This window comes from Pogona vitticeps, chromosome 2, assembly GCF_051106095.1.
Source record: "Pogona vitticeps strain Pit_001003342236 chromosome 2, PviZW2.1, whole genome shotgun sequence".
NCBI classification, from domain to species: Eukaryota; Metazoa; Chordata; class Lepidosauria; order Squamata; family Agamidae; genus Pogona; species Pogona vitticeps.
In genome coordinates this window covers 6162386-6185509 of record NC_135784.1, presented here as the reverse complement: position 1 = coordinate 6185509, position 23124 = coordinate 6162386, and the positions used below count along the sequence as shown (strand labels likewise).

The following is a 23124-nucleotide window of genomic DNA, read 5'->3' as shown; positions in this document are numbered from 1 at the left end:
GCAGAAGCCCATCCGTCTGGAAGACTCTCTGGCCAAGAAAACTCGTTTTCCCCACCCCCGCTTCCTTCCCCCTGAAGTGACTGACAAGCTGCCCTCCAAGCCCACCCATGGCTCATCTCTGCGCAGGCGCCAGATCCCCTCACTGGCTGCTCGGCTCGCTCTCCTTCCCGCGCATGCGCCCCTCTTCCCCACAGAGAGGGCGCATAGGTCAGCCAATCGGGGTGAGGTGGGGGCTGTGGCGCATGCGCAGTTGAGAAGGCTGTCAGAATGTCTCGCCTCAGGAAGGCGGTTCGGCGAGTGTCAGTAACCGCCGATTTTTTAAAAATTCCTCCCTCAGGAAAAAGAGAGAGAGAGAGAGAGAGAGAGAGAAAACCCTTCTGGTAAGTAGCCCCCCCGCGTCTACGGGAGAGTAGGGAGGCGGGGCTGAATTTTCCCCAACAGGTTTCAGGATGGCGGGCAAGGCCTCTTTGTGAGGAGGAGCGGGAGGCTGAAAACGTCCCTTCAAGGTAGAGCCTGGCCCGGGGGGGGGGGGAGGAGGAGGAGGAGGAAGGGACTCCCCCCACCCCCGTCCCTCTCCCTGGCTCAGCGCCTCGTTTAAAGCTGTAGAGAAAGGGGCCTGTTTTTCCAGGGGAAGCGAAGGCATTTTTTACCCTCTGGGTCTCCTCCAGAGGGAGGCGGAGGGGGATCCAAAGGGGGAGAGGGGGGGATCTCTGGGGCCCTTATCCCCCCCACGCCCAGGGAGGGGGCAAGGAAGGGTGAGGCAGGAGCCCCGGCTCTCAGAAGGAAGGAAGGAAGGAAGGAAGGAAGGAAGGAAGGAAGGAGGGCAAGTTGAAAGATGGCAAGGAGCCTTCCTGGTTGCACAAAGGGGGGGGTTGGCGGCCCCTGGTCAGTCTGTGCAAGGGACACACACACAAACACATCCACAAACACACACACAAAAGGGCATCCCTCCAGGAAGGTCGAAAAGGCGCAGTTTCTCCCCCTCTTTCTTCTCCTCCAAGGCTTCTCCGTGTTTTGGGGGATTTTCCCCTCCTTTCCCCCCTCCCACCTCCATCACATGCTCACAGGCTTCCTAGAAGCATTAAAATTGCCCAGAATATCATCAGGCTCCAGCTACCAACCCTGGATGACATCTTCACATCCCGCTGTCTGAGGAAGTCACACAGCATCCTGAGAGACTCTTCCCATCCTGCTTATAACTTTTTTGAACTGTTACCGTCTGGCAGAAGATATAGAACAATTAAGACTCGGACCACACGTTTTCTAAATAGTTTTTATCCTAGAGCTATAATTGCAATTAATAATGAGCTTAAAGACCACCAATAGTGAATTATTAGTTGGACTGTGTTACTTGGCCTGAGGTGTAGATGTTTGTATTTTTAGTGGTGGGACTTCTAGTGGGTGGGGAGTGTTTGGGGAATGTTATGTGTGTGCATGTGTCTGGTCTCTGGGTGTCTGTGAATTTCGTTGTATGGGTATACTGTGTATATACTTACAATGACAATAAATTATATTATATATATTATTATATATTATAAGTCCATAGTAATCCAGTATAGCATAGGAATCAGTCCATGTAGGTAGGCCACAAGTCCGTCTCGAGAGACATTAGGGTGAGTCCCAAATGGCTGAAGAGTAGGTCACGAATGACTGAAGGGTCGGTCTTGAAAGACAATGTCCATAGGCAAAAAGTTCCTTTCTCAAGAGTAACTGGCAAGGCGTATCGTATGTTCCCACGATGTCATCCAATCAGAGTCTGTGTGTTTAGTCGTTTAGTCGTGTCCGACTCTTCGTGACCCCATGGACCAGAGCACGCCAGGCCCTCCTGTCTTCTACTGCCTCCCGAAGTTGTGTCAGGTTCATGTTGGTTGCTTCGCAGACACTGTCCAGCCATCTCATCCTCGGTCGTCCCCTTCTCCTCTTGCCGTCACACCTTCCTAACATCAGGGTTTTTTCCAAGGACTCTTTTCTTCTCATGAGATGGCCAAAGTACTGGAGCCTCAGCTTCAGGATCTGTCCTTCCAGTGAGCCGTCAGGGTTGATTTCCTTTAGAACTGATAGGTTTGTTCTCCTTGCAGTCCAGGGGATTCTCAAGAGCCTCCTCCAGCACCACAATTCAAAGGCATCAATTCTTCGGCGGTCTGCTTTCTTTATGGTCCAGCTCTCACTTCCATACATAACGACAGGAAAAACCATAGCTTTGACTATTCGGACTTTTGTTGGCAAGGTGATGTCTCTGCTTTTCAAGATGCTGTCGAGATTTGTCATCGCTTTCCTCCCAAGAAGAAGGCGTCTTTTAATTTCAGGGCTGCTGTCTCCATCTGCAGTGATCATGGAGCCCAGGAAGATAAAATTTGACACTGCCTCCATATCTTCCCCTTCTATTTGCCAGGAGGTGATGGGACCAGTAGCCATGATCTTAGTTTTTTTGATGTTGAGTTTCAGACCGGTTTTTGCACTCTCCTCTTTCACTCTCATTACAAGGTTCTTTAATTCCTCCTCACTTTCTGCCATCAGAGTGGTATCATCTGCATATCGGAGGTTGTTGATATTTCTTCTGGCAATCTTAATTCCGGCTTGGGTTTCTTCCAGTCCAGCCTTCCGCATGATGTATTCTGCATATAAGTTAAATAAGCTGGGGGACAGTATACAACCTTGCCATACTCCTTTCCCAATTTTGAACCACTCAGTTGTTCCATGACCAGTTCTGACTGTTGCTTCCTGTCCCACATATAGGTTTCTTAGGAGATGGATAAGGTGGTGAGGCACTCCCATTTCTTTAAGGACTTGCCATAGTTTGCTGTGGTCCACACAGTCAAAGGCTTTCGCATAGTCAATGAAGCAGAAGTAGATATTTTTCTGGAACTCTCTGGCTTTCTCCATAATCCAGCGCAAGTTAGCAATTTGGTCTCGAGTTCCTCTGCCTCTTCGGAATCCAGCTTGTACTTCTGGGAGTTCTCGGTTCACATACTGCTGAAGCCTACCTTGGAGGATTTTGAGCATAACCTTGCTAGCGTGTGAAATGAGTGCAATTGTATGGTAGTTGGAGCATTCTTTGGCACTGCCTTTCTTTGGGATTGGGATGTAGACTGATCTTTTCCAATCCTTGGCCACTGTTGAGTTTTCCAAACTTGCTGGCATATTGAATGTAGCACCTTAACAGCATCATCTTTCAAGATTTTAAGTAGTTCAACTGGAATGCCATCACCTCCACTAGCCTTGTTGTTAGCCAGGCTTTCTAAGGCCCACTTGACTTCGCTCTCCAGGATGTCTGGCTCAAGGTCAGCAACTACATTGTCTGGGTTGTCCGGGATATCCAAATCTTTCTGATATAATTCCTCTGTGTATTCTTGCCACCTCTTCTTGACGTCTTCTGCTTCTGTTAGGTCCCTCCCATTTTTGTCTTTTATCATGTTCATTTTTGCGCAAAATGTTCCTCTAGTATCTCCAATTTTCCTGAACAGATCTCTGGTCTTTCCTTTTCTGTTATCTTCCTCTATTTCTTTGCATTGTTCATTTAAGAAGGCCCTCTTGTCTCTCCTTGCTATTCTTTGGAAGTCTGCATTCAATTTTCTGTAACTTTCCCTATCTCCCTTGCATTTTGCTTCCCTTCTCCTCTCTGCTATTTCTAAGGCCTCGTTGGACAGCCACTTTGCTTTCTTGCATTTCCTTTTCTTTGGGATGATTTTCGTTGCTGCCTCCTGGACAATGTTACGAGCCTCTATCCAAAGTTCTTCAGGCACTCTGTCCACCAAATCTAGTTCCTTAAATCTGTTCTTTACTTCCACTGTGTACTCATAGGGGATTTGGTTTAGATTATACCTGAGTGGCCCAGTGGTTTTTCCTACTCTCTTCAGTCTAAGCTTTAATTTTGCTATGAGAAGCTGATGATCAGAACCGCAGTCAGCTCCAGGTCTTGTTTTTGCTGACTGTATAGAGCTTCTCCATCTTTGGCTGCAGAGAATATAATCAATCTGATTTCGATATTGCCCATCTGGTGATTTCCATGTATAGAGTCGCCTCTTGTGTTGTTGGAAAAGAGTGTTTGTGATGACCAGCTTATTCTCTTGACAAAACTCTATTAGCCTTTGTCCTGCTTCGTTCTGAACTCCAAGGCCAAACTTCCCTGTTGTTCCTTTTATCTCTTGGCTCCCTACTTTAGCATTCCAGTCCCCTAGAATGAGAAGAACATCTTTCTTTGGTGTCAGTTCTAGAAGGTGTTGTAAATCTTCATAGAATTGTTCAATTTCAGTCTCCTCAGCAATGCTGGTTGGTGCATAAACTTGGATTATTGTGATGTTGAATGGTCTGCCTTGGATTCGTATTGACATCATTCTATCATTTTTGAGATTGTATCCCATTACAGCTTTCCCCACTCTTTTGTTGACTATGAGGGCTACTCCATTCCTTCTACGGGATTCTTGCCCACAGTAGTAGATATGATAATCATCTGAGCTGAATTCGCCCATTCCTGTCCATTTTAGTTCACTGATGCCCAGGATGTCGATGTTTATTCTTGCCATCTCCTGTTTGACCACCTCCAGCTTCCCAAGGTTCATAGATCTTACATTCCAGGTTGCTATGCAGTATTTTTCTTTACAGCATTGGACTTTCCTTTCACTTCCAGGCACATCCACAGCTGAGCGTCCTTTCGGCTTTGACCCAACCACTTCATTAGCTCTGGAGCTACTTGTACTTGTCCTCCACTCTTCCCCAGTAGCATGTTGGACGCCTTCCGACCTGAGGGGCCCATCTTCCAGCGTCATATCTTTTAGCCTTTTGTTTCTGAACATGGGGCGTTCTTGGCAAAGATACTGGAGTGGCTTGCCATTTCCTACTCCAGGTGGATTGCGTTTAGTCGGAACTCTCCACTATGTCCTGTCCGTCTTGGGTATCCCTGCACGGCATAGCCCATAGCTTCTCTGAGTTACTCAAGCCCCTTCGCCACGACAAGGCAGCAATCCATGAAGGAGTCTATTACTAGGCAAACATTCCTGTTGCCCCACATGACTTCTTTCTCATCAACACCAGGTGTTATTTGGGTTACAGTATTTTAGTGAAGAGTCAACAAAAACCATCTCTCTTATCACACAGAGTCCTTTCTCAGGCTTTCAGAATAACATTCTTTCCTGCTCGCTCTAACAAACAACCTGTAAGCCTAGCATGACAATATTATACAGATCCTTTATACAGAGAATAAGATGGAACCTCTCTTGCTCATTTCTTAATTACAAAACCCATATTCCTTAAAAGATTTTAACTGAAAAACCCATCTCATCACAAGAGCTACTCCCAAACCATACCAGAATGCCATAGGTTAGGACACACTCAATGGTGCTACGATAGTATGACAGAAGTAAATGCTGAGATAAATTTAACTTGCCAAGCATTCTCAGGAAATACAGTCTCTTCTGTGCCTTCTTCATTAGCATGTTGGCATTTATAGTCCATGAGAGGTCCTCTGAGATGTAAGTACCCAGAAATTTAACACTACCAACTCTCTCCACTTCCTCGCCATTTATCTACAGTGGTAAATGTACATTTCTCTTCCTCCTAAAATCAATTATGAGTTCTTTAGGTTTTTTTAATGTTAAGTGTGAGATGACTTTCTTTACACCAAAGTATCAACCCTTGTACTTCTTTTCTATAAGCACACTCATTGTTCTTATTTATGAGCCCCACCACTGTCGTATCATCCGCAAATTTAATAATTGTGTTGGTGTTATACAGTGGGGTGCAATCATGTGTGTACAGGGAATAGAGGAAGGGACTTAGCACACAGTCCTGGGGAGCTCCTGTACTTAGTACCAGGATAGAAGAATGGTGAGATCCCATTCTAACTGACTGTGGCCTATCTGTCAGAAAGTCCTTTATCCACACACAGATCTTCTGAGATAATCCCAGGTTAATGATTTTAAAAACAACCTATTTGGTAGAATGGTCCCTTCATGTTGGTCGCTTCGATGACACTGTCCACCTATCTCATCCTCTGTTGTCCCCTTTTCCTCACACTTTCCCAACATCAGTGTCTTTTCCAGGGAATCTTCTCTCATGAGATGGCCAAAGTGTTGGAGCCTCAGCTTCCAGATCTGTCCTTCCAGTGAGCATTCAGGGTTGATTTCCTTCAAAATAGATAGGTTTGTTCTCCTTGCAGTCCAGGGGACTCCCAAGAATCTCCCCCAACACCACAATTCAAAAGCATCAACTCTTCGGCAGTCAGCCTCCTTTATGGTCCAGCTCTCACTTCCATACATCGCTACTGGAAAAAACATAGCTTTGACTATGTGGACTTTTGTCACCAAGATGATGTCTCTGCTTTTTAAGATACTGTTGAGGTTTGTCATTGCTTTCCTCCCAAGAAGCAGGGGTCTTTTAATTTCATGACTGCTGTCACCATCTGCAGTGATCATGGAGCCCAAGAAAGTAAACTTTCACTGCCTCCATATCTTCCCCTTCTACAGTATTTGCCAGGAGGTGATGGGACCAGTGGCCATGATCTTGGGTTTTTTTTAATGTTGAGCTTCAGACATTTTTGCAATCTCCTCTTTCACCTCCATTAAGAGGTTCTTTAATTCTTCCTCATTTCTGCCATTAGAGTAGTATCATCTGCATATCAGAGGTTGTTGATATTTCTTCCAGCAATCTTAATTCCAGTTTGGGATTCCTTCAGTCTGGCTTTTCTTATGATGTATTCTGCATATGTTAAATAAGCAGGGAGACAATATACAGCCTTGTCATTACTCCTTTCACAATTTTGAACCAATCGGTTGTTCCATATCCAGTTCTAACTGTTGCTTCCTGTCCCACGCATAGATTTCTCAGGAGATAGATAAGGTGGTCAGGCACTCCCATTTCTTTAAGAACCTGCTATAATTTTCTGTGGTCCACACAGTCAAAGGATATTGTGTAGTCAATGAAGCAGAAGTAGATGATTTTCTGGAACTCTCTGGCTTTCTCCATAATCCAGAGCATGTAAGCAATTTGATTTCTAGTTCCTCTGTCCCTTTGAAATCCAGCTTTTTATATGTGTCCATGCGGGTCTGGTCTCTGGGTGTCTGTGTGAATTTCATTGTATGTATATACTTACAATGACAATAAATTTATTTGATATATTGGATTTGATTTATACTTCTGGGAGTTCTCCGCCCACATACTGCTGAAGCCTACCTTGTAGGATTTTGAGCAGAACCTTGCTAGCTTGTGAAATGAGTGCAATTGTACGGTAGTTGGAGCATTCTTTGGCACTGCCCTTCTTTGGGATTGGGTTTTATTTTTTTTAAATTTTATTTATATCTCGCCTATCTGGTCGGTTAAGACCACTCTGGGCGGCTAACAGCATAAAATAGTATAAAAATTTTTAAATAGAAGAAACCTTAGGAGAGGGAGGAAACAATAGGAGAGGGAGAGGAGAAGATGTACATTGATCTTTTCCAATCCTCTGGCCACTGCTGAGTTTTCCAAATTTGCTGGCATATTGATTGTAGCGCCTTAACAGAGTCATGTTTTAAGATTTTAAATAGTTCAACTGGAATGCCATCAGCTCCACTGGGCTTGTTGTTAGCCAAGCTTTCTAAGGCCCACTTGAATTCACTCTCCAGGATGTCTGGCTCAAGGTCAGCAACCACAATATCTGGGTTGTCCGGTACATCCATATCTTTCTGGTATAATTCCTCTGTGTATTCTTGCCACCTCTTCTTGATGTCTTCTGCTTCTGTTAAGTCCCTACCATTTTTGTCCTTTATCATGTCCATCTTTGCACAAAATTTTCCTTTAATACTGTGGTGCCTTGCAAGACGATGTTAATTCATCCCACAAAAAAGGCTGTTTTGCGAAAACATCATCTTGCAAAACGCGGTTCCCTATAGGAATGCATTGAAATGTATTTAATGCGTTCCAATGGGGAAAAATTGTGTTGCGAAAATCGTCCATAGAAAACATCATTTTGCGAAGCACACCAGCAATCGCAAAAACCAATCGTCCTGCAGATTAATTGTCCCGCAAGGCAATCGTCTTGCAAGGCACCGCTGTATCTCCAATTTTCTTGAACAGGTCTCTGGTTTTTCCCTTTCTATTATTTTCTTCTATATCTTTGCGTTGTTCATTTAAGAAGGCCCTCTTATCTCTCCTTGATATTCTTTGGAAGTTGATGCAGTCAGATTTATATAATGGATAATATTGTGTGGAAATTCCTCCCCCCGCCTATATGTTTTTACTTGTTTTGTGTGTTTTTTGTTGGTTTTGTATGTCCATATGTGTTATAAAATAAAATAAAAAGATACAGCATTACGGAAAGCCTGCTCAAATAGTCATGTCTTAAGGTTGCTTCTAAAGACACCCAGAGAGGGAGCCAGGCGAATCGCTACAGGCAAGTTGTTCCAAAGAAGTTTTTAGTTTTTGTGAAGTTTTTAGAATTTGCCACAGTTTGCCAGTGGAAGAGGCTGTAATTGCATTTTGGGAGGGTGCTGTTTGTCAAGGAAAATTACAGGCCTAAGCAGAATGGAGTGTATTAATGAGAAGCCATAATGATCAGGTGTGTTAAAACCGAGTCAGGATGACTCAGCAGTGCTGATGCAACACATGGATGATGCAACTCAGGGATGATGCAATCTGTGATCTGATTGGTCCTGTATGTGTTATATATGTGTGTGTTAGTTGTACAGTCACCTGTATCTTCCTCCTGCTTGAAGATCACTTCTGCACATTATGCTGCCAGCATGCTGTAAATACTGCTGTAAATACACATTGCTGAAGGAAATACTGCTGGACTGTGTGTGAGTTATTTCTGGACTGCGAATCACTCTGCTAAAACCACAATTTGCGCTAAGAAACGCTGACAGAAGGTTATGGGACCAGCACTGTGCCCTGCGATACCTGCGTTGCGTCAAGGAAGCCGGTGAGTACCAGTGGGTACCAGAGAGGCAAGAGAGAGTTCAGGAAAGTGAGAGTTCTGCCTTTTATAGCCCAGGGAGTGAAGAAAAATGGAGGACCAAGAGAAAAACAGCAAAATGCAGCCGTTTGCCAGTATGGGAGGTTTTCCTGTAACCAGATTGAATGAAAATAACTACCAGACATGGTGAAAGCTGAGATGTTCGTGAGAGGGGAGGAATTGTGGGAGATAGTAAGCAATCCCCCTGCTGCCCTAGATGAGGAGGAACAAAGGAAAAATGAGAAAGCTCTATCTACAATCATTCTTTGCCTAGAAGACAGCCAACTGACTCACGTAGGTGGACTGACTTCAGCAAAAGAATGCTGGGACACGCTGAAACAAATTTATGTTCATAATTCAGCAGGAAGATCGGAAGATAGAAGGAAACATGACAGCCCAGAGAAAAGGAGACAATACAGTCCACAGCAAAGGAGGACTGCTTTCAGGAGGGGAGAACAAGAAAACAAGACATTTGCAGTGTAACGCTGCTTCATCTGTAATTCTCAGAGACATCTTCAGAAGGACTGCTTACAAGCCTCCAGCAGGAGAAATAAAACTGAGAGAAAAGGGAGTATTTTTCTTGTGCAGGCAGCTGCTGATAAGACCAAGGTCACAGCTACTTGGATCCTGGACAGTGGAGCTGTTTTTCATTTAACTAATGATAGGAAATTGTTTTCTTTTCTAGAAGCTTCAGAACACAGCTTTGTGACCTTGGAAAATGGAGAACGATCTCCTGTGACTGGAGAAGGACATGTTTTTGTGCCAGGTTTGAAAAAAGAGTTTAAAAATGTTCTGTTAGTTCCCAAAATTGATTGTAACATACTTAGTGTTTCTAAGCTTGATAAAGAAGGCTATACAGTGATGTTTGCTGACAGCACATGTACAATTAAGAAAGGAAATGAGATTTGTGCCACAGCAAAACTAGAAAATAATTTATATGTACTAAAGGAGAACAAAGTGGCACAGAATATGATTAGGAACGTACCCTTTTCATAATCAATGTGCACATCCGTTACATAGAAGGCTGGGGCATGCAAATTTCAGAGTAAGACAGAAAATGGGAAGTTTTGCTAAGGGTATGAAAGTAAAATCATGTAAAAACTATCTGGACTGTAATATTTGTAAACTGGCAAAATCTCAGATTAATCCAAGACCAAGGGAGCATACTAATGAGACACAGCGACCTTTTCAGCTGGTTCATGCAGACATAATTGGACCTTTTGCACCATCTATGGGTGGTGCGCAATATGTTTTAGTCATTGTGGACGATTTTACAAGATATGCATTTTGTTACTTGATGAAAAACAAATCAGAAGTGTTCAATCATTTCAGAAATTGATTAGCCTATGTGGAAAAATGTTTTGATAAAAAAGTAGCACAAATTCAGACAGATAGAGGGTCTGAATTTATGTCAGAAAGGTTTCAAACTTGGCTGAGAAACACAGGCATTTTTCATAGGAAGACCAAACCATATTCTGCCTTTCAAAATGGGGTTGCAGAGCGTAGGAATGGAGTCCTACAGACAATGAAGGATGCTCTACTAGCTGATGCTGGTATGACCCACACCTATTGGGGAGAAGCTGTGGTTACTTCTTGCTATATTAACAGAATTTACTCTTCTGCTATAGAGCAAACCCCATACTATATGCTCTATGGGAGGGAGCCTTCCATACAGCATATGAGAGTTTTTGGTTGTAGTGCTTGGGTACATGTACCAAAGGAAACCAGAAGAAAAGGAAAACCAAAAGCAAAGAAAATGAGGTTTGGGGGCTATGAAAGAGGGTCAAAGGCGTATTGTTTCCTGGATGGAAACAACAATGTAGTAATTTCCAGATCTGCAAATTTTTTTGAACATGAGAACTGGGATAAGGTGCATGCAAACTCTCAAGTGTACATTCCCTTCACAGAAAGACAGAAGAGTCAGGGAAATCAGATAGAGCCAAAGGAAGAGGCTGAAGAAAGTACCAGTCACAGCACCTCAGAAGAAGAGAATGATGGAGAGTGTAGTCAGGAAGAAAGTGAACCTGTAGTTAAAGAAGAAAGACAAATCCTAAGAAGGTCAGAAAGGGCCAATAAGGGAATCCCTCCAGAAAGGTTTGGTGTGGGAGAAATAAGAGTGTGTCACATATACCAAGAGCCAAAGAATTTTGAGGAGGTGATGCTTCTTCCTGAAATAGAAAGAAAAAAATGGTAACAGGCCATGAACGATGAATTGAAATCAATGGATGAACATGAGGTGTTCACTGAAACAAGGTTGCCACCAGGGCAAAAGGTAATAGGCAGCAAGTGGGTTTACAAGAGAAAATTGCAAAATAATGGTGATTACAGATACTGTATAAAGCTAGATTAGTGGCTCAGGGGTACACACAAAAGAAAAACGTGCATCCAGATGGCAACAACTGATAAAATACGAAGCAGAAGTAAGCATAAAATATCATAATGTCACAGAAGCAATAAAGGAGAAATTAATTGAGTTACAATATTTTGAATCAGAGAAAAACGTAGCTGATACTCTGACAAAACCCCTGAACATACAGAAACACATGAAAATAACTGAAAAGCTAGGTATATGTTCTGCTCAGACCTTAAATTTGAAGGGGTGTCAAGGAAAACTACAGTCCTGAGCAGAATGGAGTGTATTAATGAGAAGCCATAATGATCAGGTGTGTTAAAACTGAGTCAGGATGACTCTGCAGTGCTGATGCAACTCAGGGATGATGCAACTCAGAGGTGATGCAATGTGTGATCTGATTTGTCCTGCATATGTATATATGTGTTAATTGTACAGTCAGTTGTATCTTCTTCCTGCTTGAAGATGACTTCTACACGTTATGCTGCCAGAATGCTGTAAATACTGCAGTAAATACACGTTGCTGAAAGAAATGCTGCTGGACTGTGTGTGAGTTATTTCTGGGCTGCGAATCACTCTGCTAAAACCGCGATTTGTGCAAAGAAACGCTGACACTGTTATTAAGGTTAATGAGCACAGTGGAAACTTTCCCCCTGTGTTATTTTCCTGAGCCAGACAGGGCAGCAAAGATGATTAGGAAGAGAGAGGGTGTTCCTGTCATACCCCGTCAAGCAACTGCAAGTCCCCCAGCTGTGGTATCGAATGATATAATACAGTGGTACCTCGACTTACAAACGTCTCCATTTGTGAACGTTTCGAGGTTGCCGGACCACTAACAATTTGTCAGAAACTACCGGGGTCCTTCTTCTCTGTCGTTGCTCCAGTCCAGGAAGTGGCTCTGCCCTTCCCTGCCTCCTCAAGCAGCTGACCACTCCTATGAGGAAGAGGGATGCGGATTCTCTCCACTAAGCTAATGATTGGTTGACTGCAGGAAGAGGCAAGGAAGGGCCAGGTGAGCTCCATTCTGAACTGGCGCACTGCTGGAGATGAAGGACCCCAGATGTGCACGAGGAGACATGGCTGGCCTGTGAGGTGTGGGAGAGTTTATGTGTTGCACCTCTAATTCTGCGCACATGAATTTTGTGTAGGGCCCAAATTAATTTAGGCCCACCTTTAGGAAAGAGTTCTATTATGTCTCTCCCTTGAGGCTTCTTTTCTCAAAGGTAAATATGCCCAATTCTTTCAGTCTTTCTCTGTTGGCTTTCAGTTTTCAAGATGTTTGCAAAATGTCTGCTTTGTAATCTCCTCCAGAATTTTCCCTTAGATGGATTTCAAGATAACAGATCTGCAGTTCCCCTTTTTAACATAGAATTCTTTCACCTGTTTCTCTTTCTCCATCAGGTGAATAAGAGGACAAAAGGTGGAAAAGGGAAGAATGGAAGCCAGAAAAAGAGAGGGAAAAAGAAATCTCTAGCTTCTCCTGCTATTGATGTTGATGCACTTCTGATCATCTGAAAAAATTAACACGTAAAATGAAGGAGAAAAGGTTCCATGGGCAAATAAACATTCAAGAGTGTCTCAGATGACAATAGACTCCAGCCAGAGGAGAAATGAAGTCAATGCACTGAACAAGGAAAGAGCATCACAATGCACAGTGATTGTACTTCATGTGATACATCCCTGAGAGGTGAGAGAGAGTACAAATGCCTACAGTGTGGAAAGGGCTTCAGTCGGAGCCGTAGCCTCATTTCCCATCAAAGAACTCACACTGTGGAGAAACCATATAAATGCATAGAATGTGGGAAGTGCTTCAGTTGGAGCAGTCATCTGAGTGCACATCAAAGAACTCACACTGGGGAGAAACCATATAAATGCATGGAATGTGGAAAGAGCTTCAATCAGAACAGTTCCCTGAATTCACATCAAAGAATTCACACAGGGGAGAAACCATATAAATGCATGGAATGTGGAAAGAGCTTCAGGCAGAGCGGTGACCTGAGTTTACATCAAAGAACTCACACTGGAGAGAAACCATATAAATGCACGGAATGTGGAACGAGTTTCATTAAAAGCACTCGCCTGAGTTCCCATAAAAGAACTCACACTGGAGAAAAACCATATAAATGCATGGAATGTGGGAAGTGCTTCTGTTGGAGCAGTGACCTGAGTAGACATCAAAGAACTCACACTGGGGAGAAACCATATAAATGCATGGAATGTGGAAAGAGCTTCAATCAGAACAGTTCCCTGAATTCACATCAAATAATTCACACAGGGGAGAAACCATATAAATGCATGGAATGTGGAAAGAGCTTCAATCAGAACGGTTCCCTGAATTCACATCAAAGAATTCACACAGGGGAGAAACCATATAAATGCATGGAATGTGGAAAGAGCTTCAGTCACAGCACTCACCTCAGTTCACATCAAAGAACTCACACTGGGGAGAAACCATATAAATGCATCGAATGTGGAAAGAGCTTCAGTCAGAGCGGTGGACTTATGAAACATGAAAGAACTCACACTGGGGAGAAACCATATAAATGCATGGAATGTGGAAAGAGCTTCCCTTGGGGCAGTCAGCTGAGTTCCCATCTAAGAATTCACACTGGGGAGAAACCATATAAATGCATTGAATGTGGAAAGAGCTTCAGTCAGAACAGTTCCCTGAGTTTACATCAAAGAACTCACAATGATCCCAAAATGCATTTAGCTTTTTTGTAGTCACATCAAACTGTTGGCTCCTATTTAGCTTGTGATGCACAACAATCCCCAGATCCTTTTCGTTTGTAGTTTTGCAGTGCCAGTTTTCCCCTATCTGTTAACTGTGCAATTGTTTTTTTTCCCCCTGATGTGCAGGACTTTGCACTTCTCCTTATTGAATTTCATTCTGTTCTTTTCAGGCCTTGGCTCCTGCCTATCAAGCTCATTTTGAATTTTTCTGTCTTCCAGGGTGTTTCGTGATATTTCCAAATTTGATTAGCATTCCCTGCATCCCCAATCCATATCATTAATAAAAATGTTGGATAGCACCGGGCCGAGGACTGAGCCTTGGGTTACCCCTCTTGGGAACACCTCCCAGTTAGAGAAGGAGCCATTAATAATCATGCTGTGAGTACAATTCTGTAGCCCACTGTGTATCCACCTGGGGCTCTTGCTCAAAAGCTTTACTGAAATTAACATAGAATATGTCTACAGCATTCCCTCTGTCTATCAGGGAGGTTACTTGATCAAAAACAGGCAGGAAGGACGGGCTCTGGAGGGGGGATGACTGTGGCCTCTGCTGGCCATGGAGAAAAAAGAGGGGGCATCCAGGAGGAGGAGGTGATGCCTCACCCCTAGGGAGGAGGAGCCTCGGGGTGGGTGGGGCATATCTCTCTTTTGCTTCACCTCTTCTTTCTTTGTTTCTCCTGCCCACCCACCCCACGTCCTTCTCTCCATAGGTGTGGGTGGGTGTATCAGGGTTGGTCTGGGACTTTCTTGCAACGAGCTCCTGCCTCCCCTGACAGAGTTCCAAAGCCTTACCGAGAAAGGGTTTTTGTGTTAGCCCACGCTGCTGCTTTTTCTGGCCACCTTGGCCTCCAAAGGACTTTGAGTAGTATTACTCCTCATTTCTACTGGCCCAGTGTTTCAAAATCAGTCAGATGTAATTGTCGCAGCTGTCCTGTTTGTCAGAAAATTGGACATGCAAATTTCTTTACACTGACCGAGGGGTGGAGCAACGGGCAGCGAGGAAAGGGGAATTCTTAGGGCTCTGAGAACCCCTGGGTTGTATTCTGGGTCAGCGGACCCCCAAAGAAAGGGAGGGCAAGTTTTCTACAGGAGAAGTGGGCTTGCAGCTGCGAAGCTTGGAGACGCTGGAGAATTCAGACTTTATTGGCATAAGAAAATTAAAAGCATACAAATAGAAAAGTTAAATAAAAATAATAAATAGATGTAAGCTTGATGGTTACACAGCTAGAGATGTGACTGGGGACACGGCAGGAGATGTTTGGGACAATCTGGTTAATTGGGGGGGCTGGAAAGAAAGAACCTTTGTAAGAAACTCGGCTACTAAGGCCGTTGTTTCTTGCAAGTAGTCATGGAGGAGGAAACCTGTGAGAAGCTGAGGGGGACCGGAAAAGCCTGAGATAATTGGGCCTAAGATACAAGCACGAATATCTTTGAGCTCAGGACAGTAACAGAGAATATGTGTGACTGAGTCCGGCTCTAAACCACAGAGATTGCAGATTCTTTGCGCAAAGGGTACCTGAGCATATCATTCCTTAAGAACCTCAGAAGGGAAAATGTTCAACCAAGCTAACATAAAAGCCCTCCCAAAAAGAGGGTTTACCAAGGACTGAAAATAAGGAGGGAAAGATACCGAAATGGAGGGAAAGATACCGAAATGGATTGGGGAACATATCTGGTTTATGTTGGAAACTAACTGGAGATACTCAGACTCCCGCAGTCTCTCCTTAATAAGGGAAAGTGCCTGATTAAAGTTACTATTGAGAAGGGAGTTTAAAGATATGCCAATAGACATAAGTTTGGTTTCACATTGTGTAAACCATGTAGATTGGTAAGGATCTTTAAGAAGATGAACAGGGAGAGAGTCTGGGCCTATTTTAAAAAAGAGACGCAACCAGAATTTAAAAGTAAGTGCCCATGCCGTCGTAGAGGGAAGGTGCAGGCCTAGCTCTATGGCTATAGTAGATAGTTTAATTAAGTTGGGGATCCCTAAAATCCATCTAAAGAAGGAGGCAGCCAATAGATTGATTTTATTATTCATGGTGTTGATCCAAATAGGGACATCATAGAGCAGGTGATTAATCAATTTAGCCTGGAAGATATGAATGGCAGCTGGAACAAACTGATTCCCAGCATTATGATAGAATTTAGTTATAGCTCCAAGAAGGTGTGAAACAGAAGCTATCGCAGAATCTCTATGTGTAGTCCACTTGAGTTGGAAATGGAGTGATATTCCTAGGTATTTAAAGGGTTTGACTTGTTCAATGGACTGGTTATTAATTTTCCCCTGAAAGGGCTTCCAAGATTTTGAGAAAAGCATAATTTTAGTTTTCTCCACATTGATAACAAGATTGTCGCGTGAACAATATGATTGAAACAGGGAGAGATTGTCTTAAGCCTGAGCTAGATATAGAAAGAAGGGTGGCATCATCCGCATATAACAAAAGAGGTACTGGCACCTTATTTAAAAACGGGGCAGACTTTTCAGCTGGTGACAACTGAGGGCGTAGATCTGCTAAGCAAAGGTTAAATAGAAACGGGGCTAAGATACAGCCCTGCCTCACTCCTCTAGTAACTGGGATCTTCTCGGAGACAGAACCATAGCAATCATAACGAACTTGGCAAAAATTGGCATAATGTAATTTACGAATTAAGAAAAGTAGATGTGGGATAATTCCCCGTAAGGCTAACTTTTCCCATAAAATAAGTCTGTTGACAGAGTCAAAAGCAGCTTTCAGATCAATAAAAGCCGCATACAGGTTTCCTTTAATTTGGTGTGTATCCTTCTCTGCTAGAAACAACAGAATGCATGGTCTAATGTTGAGCAGCCCGAGTGAAAACCAATTTGCTCACATCCTGGAAGGTTCACAGAGGAGGACCAAGTAGCAAGGTGAACTAAAAGATGTTTACTATACAGCTTTCCAATTGCCAGGAGCAGGCTTATAGGAACAACTTACCTCCTGACATTCGCGCAGCTCCCTTGCTGGGTATTTTCAAGAAACAACTGAAAACATGGATGTTCCCCCCTTTCTACCTAATACCTTCTTTTTCTGTTATAATATATCCCGTTTCTCGCCATCTTTGGGAAAAAATTTTTTTATTCTATCTTTTAATTTATGTAAATTGTTAGCTGTGATGTGGTTTGTTATATGTTTATTTTTAAAGTGCATGTTGTAAGCCGCCTAGAGTGGTCACAATTGACTAGATAGGCGGGGTATAAATGAAATAAATGAAATAAATAAAATTAAAAAATAAAATAAAATATAGTTACCCGGATTAGAAGGGTCATTTTTTTAAAAATAGGCACTAAGATGGAGGTGAACCAGTCTGCTGGGATAAACCCATGCTCGTCAATTAAGGTGAACAAATTTGCCAGGGGGTCAGCCCACCATTGAGCATTGTTAATTAGGAGGTCATTGGAAATCCCGTCTGGGCCAGGGGACTTCCCACGTTTCAGAGAGTGAATAAGTTTTATAACCTCTTCCCTGGAAACTGGTGGCCAGGGAGGGAGATCAGAGGGAAGATTCCTTAATATTGGAGCTGGGTCCTGGAGGAGAATATTTTACAGTAATAAGTTGTCCAATCAAGAGGGGAGATAAGCAAAGGGCTTTTATAAGGCTCTTTCATGGAAATTGAATTGACTTGCAATCTGCTTTTTTCGGAAGAGTTTCCTTTCCTCATTGCAACTGACTCATGAAGTCGCCATGATGAATTGGGTGTGTAGCTGCCTGGAGAGGGGGGAGAAATTAATATTTATGATCTGATTGCATGAACAGAAGTTGAACGGCTATTTTTTATGGCAAGTAACAGACCTGATAATTTGTTTCTTGGAAACCGATTGTGGACATAGATCTCTTAGGCGGCAGAGAATCTTTGGCAATGTTGGAGGTTTTTTTTTACTGTGCCACAACTGATAGAACTGAGAAAGTGAAACTAATTGTCTTTTTCACCTTAACCCTCCCTCCCTAAGATTCTGTTACGCTTCTGGCGCAGAGTAAATGAAGACACTTTACCAGCTCTTTTTTGACGGTTATATTTACATATATGTACACTTATATACAGGCAGGTCTCTACAGCACATCTAGAAGTCTTCACACAGTCCGACAGCATGCGTGGCAGAAAATCACATCAGAAGGAGAGAAAGTATCACAGACACAGTCCATATTTATACATAATCTTGTCTCTGTCCAGTCCAATCGGGTTCCAGGTGACCTCATCTCTGCACCTGGGCTCTCTCTGGTTTCACCTCATTGCATCAGCTTAGGATGATTCAGCTTTTCTCTCATCTGCACATAATGGCAGCTCGTTAATGAAACATATATGGGTTCAGGCCTATAAAATTCTATACCCTGACACCCCTCCTAATTTTTTATGCCTGAACACAGCATAATCCCAACACATTTACACATTTCTCATGCTCCTGTGTTTCACTTTTTCTGTTTTAGTCATGCACTGTCATCTTGCATTACCATTTATTACATCACTTGTTTCATTCAAAACCACATAATTTTTAGCTTTTAATTTTTAACACACACTTGTTACCTGTAACCTCTGTGTGTTCTGTATGCATCTTTGCATCTGTGAACACTTTACATTTCTCCATGTACTCCATTTTCTCACCTATGGCCCCCAGACATTTTCTTTTTTCAAATACAGGAACTTCTTTGTAATTTTTGTGTTTAACATAAATATGACACACTCTCACACCACCCATTCCAAACCTCTTGGGTGGTACACCCTTGTTTGTCCTTTGGGACCTTCTGGGACCTTGTGTTTCTGTCTGTGCATCTGGCTCACTAATCTCGTTAGCGTGTGTTTCTTCGTGTTCTTCAACATCTTCTCCATTTTTATCTTCTCCATCTTCATCAGCAGAGGACCTCATGTCTTGCTCATGTGTTTCTTTCTGTCTAAACTGACCTCTTCTTTTTTCACTCAGTGGAACGTATAATTGTGAATTTGCATGTACTTTGTCCCAGTTCTCCCCCTCATTGAAACTGGCAGACCTAGAAATTACAACGCTTCTATCACCATCTAGAAATCTATATGCCTTTGAGCTAGGCTCATAACCCAGGAACCTCATTTTCTTTGTCTTCGCTTGACCTTTTCTCCTGAGTTGCTTTGGCACATGTACCCAAGCGGTACATCCAAACACTCTTAAATATTTCAAACAAGGTTTCTTACCAAACATTAAATAATATGGGGTTTGATCTATCGAGGATGACCAAATTCTGTTAATTAAAAAATTCGCAGTTTTCAAAGCTTCGGCCCACAGCGCATGATGCAACCCTGCGTCAGCCAGCAGTGCATCTTTCATGTTCTGGAGCACCCCATTCCTTCACTCCGCCACTCCATTCTGAAATGGACTATAAGGGCTTGTTTTTCCATGTCTGGTTCCTGTGGATTCTAACCACCTCTGGAATTGTGTATTTGTAAACTCTGTACCTCGGTCAGTCTGCAACTGCGCCACCTGGTGGCCAAAGCGCCGCCCAATAGATCTAAGCCAATTCTTAAATGTTTGAAAAACTTCTGTTTTGGATTTCAGTGTGAAACAAAACGAAAATCGTGTATAATCATCCACAATTACCAATGCAAATTTTGCCCTTCCCAATGAAGGTGGAAATGGCCCTATTAGATCAGCATGTACCAATTCAAATGGTCTATTTGTCTCTCTGGTACTCTGACTCCCTTTTGGAGCAACATGTGTTTTGCTTTGCTTACAAATTTGACAGTCCAGGTAATTCTTACAGTCTCTTATGCTCACATCTCTAGCCACATTTTCCATTTTTTGCACTGTCTTAAAGTTTACATGACCCAGTCTTCTATGTAGTAAGTGTATACAATTGTCATGTTGGGGTTCATTTCTGTGTACCATGTGTGTGTCTCTGTGTGTTTGGCCTTTTAATATGTATAAATTGCCCTCTTGCTTCGCTCTGGCCACTACTTTGTTATTTTTCTTAATTATACATTCTCCTTTTTCAAACATTACACAAAACCCCTGTTTATCGAGTGCTGAGACACTTAGAATATTATAATTAATTGTGGGTGTAAGTAACACATTACTTATCTCCAACTTCAGACTGGGAACAAACACTCTTCCTTCTCCTGTTATGTCTGCTTTTTGTCCATTTGCCAGCGTCACGTTCTTCAGCTCCGTCTTTCCTAGAAAACAAAACATCTCTACATTGTTAGTCAAATGATTTACGGCCCCCGAGTCAATCAGCCATTGAGCTGCGTGAGTGTCCTTGAAGTTATCTGTTGTTTTTCTGCTGACAAGAGAGACTGATCTCTTGCTGCTGCTCTCTGCAGAGCGCCTGCAAACTGCTGCCTCGGAATCCTTTCTGTTTGGAAACGTCTCTCCTCTCAAACAATCCTTTTGCAAATGATTTTTGGACCCACACTGGTAACAGGCTTTGATCATCATGGCACACCCACGCTGCTCTCTGTTTGTCTCTGGCTTTCGTCTTCGGGACACGCTGCCGTCTGGACTCCGTCTCTCCCGGTCAGCTCCCACGTGGCTTTCTTCTGCAGCTTGGAATCTGTCTTTCCAATGTTCCTCCTCCTGCAAGATTCTGCTTCTTACATATTCAAGAGTTAGTTGTGTATCAGAAAGGCTTTCTAAACTTGTAATAAGCATATTAAATTCTGAACTTAAGCTGCTCAAAATCAGGTAAACCTTTTGCTCCTCAGGGAAAACAACGTTCATTAACTGCAGTTCATTGAACAGTCCCTTCATGGTTTGTAAGTGCTTTGAGGCACTTTCCCCAGACCTCAGTTGGCATTTATAAAGCCTCCTGGTTAGGGAAATCTTTGTGCCTGCTGTTTCTCTCAGATAGATGCCTCTCAGTCTGTCCCAGACTGCCTTGGCTGTGTTCAGTCCTTGTATATGTACTAATTCTTCATCTTCTAATGACAAAATAATAGTACTCAGAGCTCTCTCATGCTCTTCCTCTTGCTCTTCTGTTAAATGGGCTGGAGGACGGCTCACATAAGACCATAGGCTCTCTCTTCGTAATAACATTTCTGCTTTGCCCATGTCCTGTAATTTTTACCATTCAGTCTATTTATGGCCAAGCCTCCTACGCCTCCCGTGCTGTATGCCATCCTGCCTTCTCTCGCAGTTCTCTGTTTCCTTTCTCCTCCTGGGCTAACAGACGAACTGTCTTCTCCCAAGTCTTCTACTTCACTGCCACTGTCACTTTTGCTCTCTTCCTTCATTTATTTACTTCACCCACGTTTACTCACCACCGTCTGTCTTGCGCAGCGCACGTTTCTGGGTCCAGAACCTCTGTTACGCTTCTGGCGCAGAGTAAATGAAGACACTTTACCAGCTCTTTTTTGACGGTTATATTTACATATATGTACACTTATATACAGGCAGGTCTCTACAGCACATCTAGAAGTCTTCACACAGTCCGACAGCATGCGTGGCAGAAAATCACATCAGAAGGAGAGAAAGTATCACAGACACAGTCCATATTTATACATAATCTTGTCTCTGTCCAGTCCAATCGGGTTCCAGGTGACCTCATCTCTGCACCTGGGCTCTCTCTGGTTTCACCTCATTGCATCAGCTTAGGATGATTCAGCTTTTCTCTCATCTGCACATAATGGCAGCTCGTTAATGAAACATATATGGGTTCAGGCCTATAAAATTCTATACCCTGACAGATTTGGCTTTTTATAAATTAGAAGCTTGAGAATCTTCGAATGACTATAAACAACTTAATCTATGGAACTTTGCTTTGAGCCATAAAGGGGGATTATAAATCTAATGACCAGAGTGTTCTCCGCAAGACTCTGAATTCATTCTGGCCAAGGAGCTATGAGGGAAACCTGAGCAATTTAGTCTGTTTGACTCTCATGGTTTTGGATGAGAGGTTGAGGGCGAGACTCATTATTGGGATTTAAAATGGAGGCATAACTTGTATGCTGTCTTCAGGAATTTAAATTTAATTAATTTAATCTCATCAATCATCTCAAGGCTCAAGTTTCAGAACTGGAGACCAAAATCAAAACAATACTACATGGCTTGGACATTAAGATAGAGACAGGAGACAAACACTGTGTTTACTGAATTTTCTGAACAACTACTATCGCCAGAGAGAGAGGAAGAGACTACTGCTCTTAAGAAAAAGGAGATGGGAGTTAAGACTGGCTTGAATATAAGATCAATATGGGTCTAAGTTTGTATATTAGACAATGTATGTATGTTAATCATTATAAAGCTAAGAAGTTACTCTCTGAGCTTAATAATGGTTTAATGGTAATATGGTTTATGTAGTCAGAATTATATGATAGATGGATATATGGAAATTATCTCCCCGCATATATGTTTGTGTTTAAAATAAAAAAATTCTCTGCAAAAAAAGAAAGAAAATTGGACATGCGACTCACGTTGCTAAAGCTGAACTTCAGAGTATGCCTGTTATTTTCAAAACTTTTTAAAACTGGTAAGGTTCACAGATCTGTGACTGTGATATCATCCATCATCTTTCCCAAGTTTTCCTCTGAACCTAATTCTCTTAGCAACCAAAAGAAATGTATTTTCCAAGGACTAGCATATTGTTGGAAGCAACTCTTGTTGTCATGTATGGTATTTGAGGGTGGTTTGGTCTACAATGGACAATTAACAGGCATTTCATGATGTTCCCGAAGTAGAACAGCCCCAGTTTAAATATTTTTGCCTCCAGAGACTATTCAGCCTTGATTTGATCTAGGACCCACTTGTTTGTCTTTCTGGCAGTCGACGTTATCCGTAAACCTCTCCTCCAGCACCACATTTCAAACATATTTTTCCCTGTCAACTTTATGTGAGGGTTCGCTTTTCTTCACCTCCCCCGTACCAAATAAACTCGGAGACTCTTTTAAACCAAACAATTTGTCTTCATTTATTAAAGGGGGAAAGGGTATAGAACTGTCAATCAAGTCTGCACAAAACTTCTCCTGTTCGAACAACGGTTCTCTCAGGGGTGTCCAATCTTCAACAAAAGGGTTACTGGTCCTCATCGCTCCTAGACCTGGTGGTCTTGATGAGGTGTCTTCAGGTACGAGGTCGTCTCCTTCCCTCTTCAGAAGTGGGGTTGTTTCCTCATGCCCTGTGTATCCCCAGGGTATGTGG

The 23124-nt window shown here is 42.8% G+C and overlaps 1 protein-coding gene across 1 annotated transcript; it reads left to right on the top strand.

Annotated features, from left to right (window-relative positions):
* The first annotated feature begins 206 nt into the window (after nt 1-206).
* On the top strand, nt 207-17282 carry LOC110071235 (uncharacterized). Its single transcript, XM_072987866.2, has 2 exons — nt 207-380; nt 12678-17282. Exon 2 carries the CDS (start codon nt 12924-12926, stop codon nt 13998-14000), a length of 1077 nt encoding a protein of 358 aa, XP_072843967.2. The 5' UTR covers nt 207-380; nt 12678-12923; the 3' UTR covers nt 14001-17282.
* The last annotated feature ends 5842 nt before the right edge of the window (nt 17283-23124 follow it).

Bases quoted from the DNA above. Each gene is read 5' to 3' on its own strand.
- LOC110071235 (XM_072987866.2), top strand. From the start codon at position 12,924: ATGCACAGTGATTGTACTTCATGTGATACATCCCTGAGAGGTGAGAGA.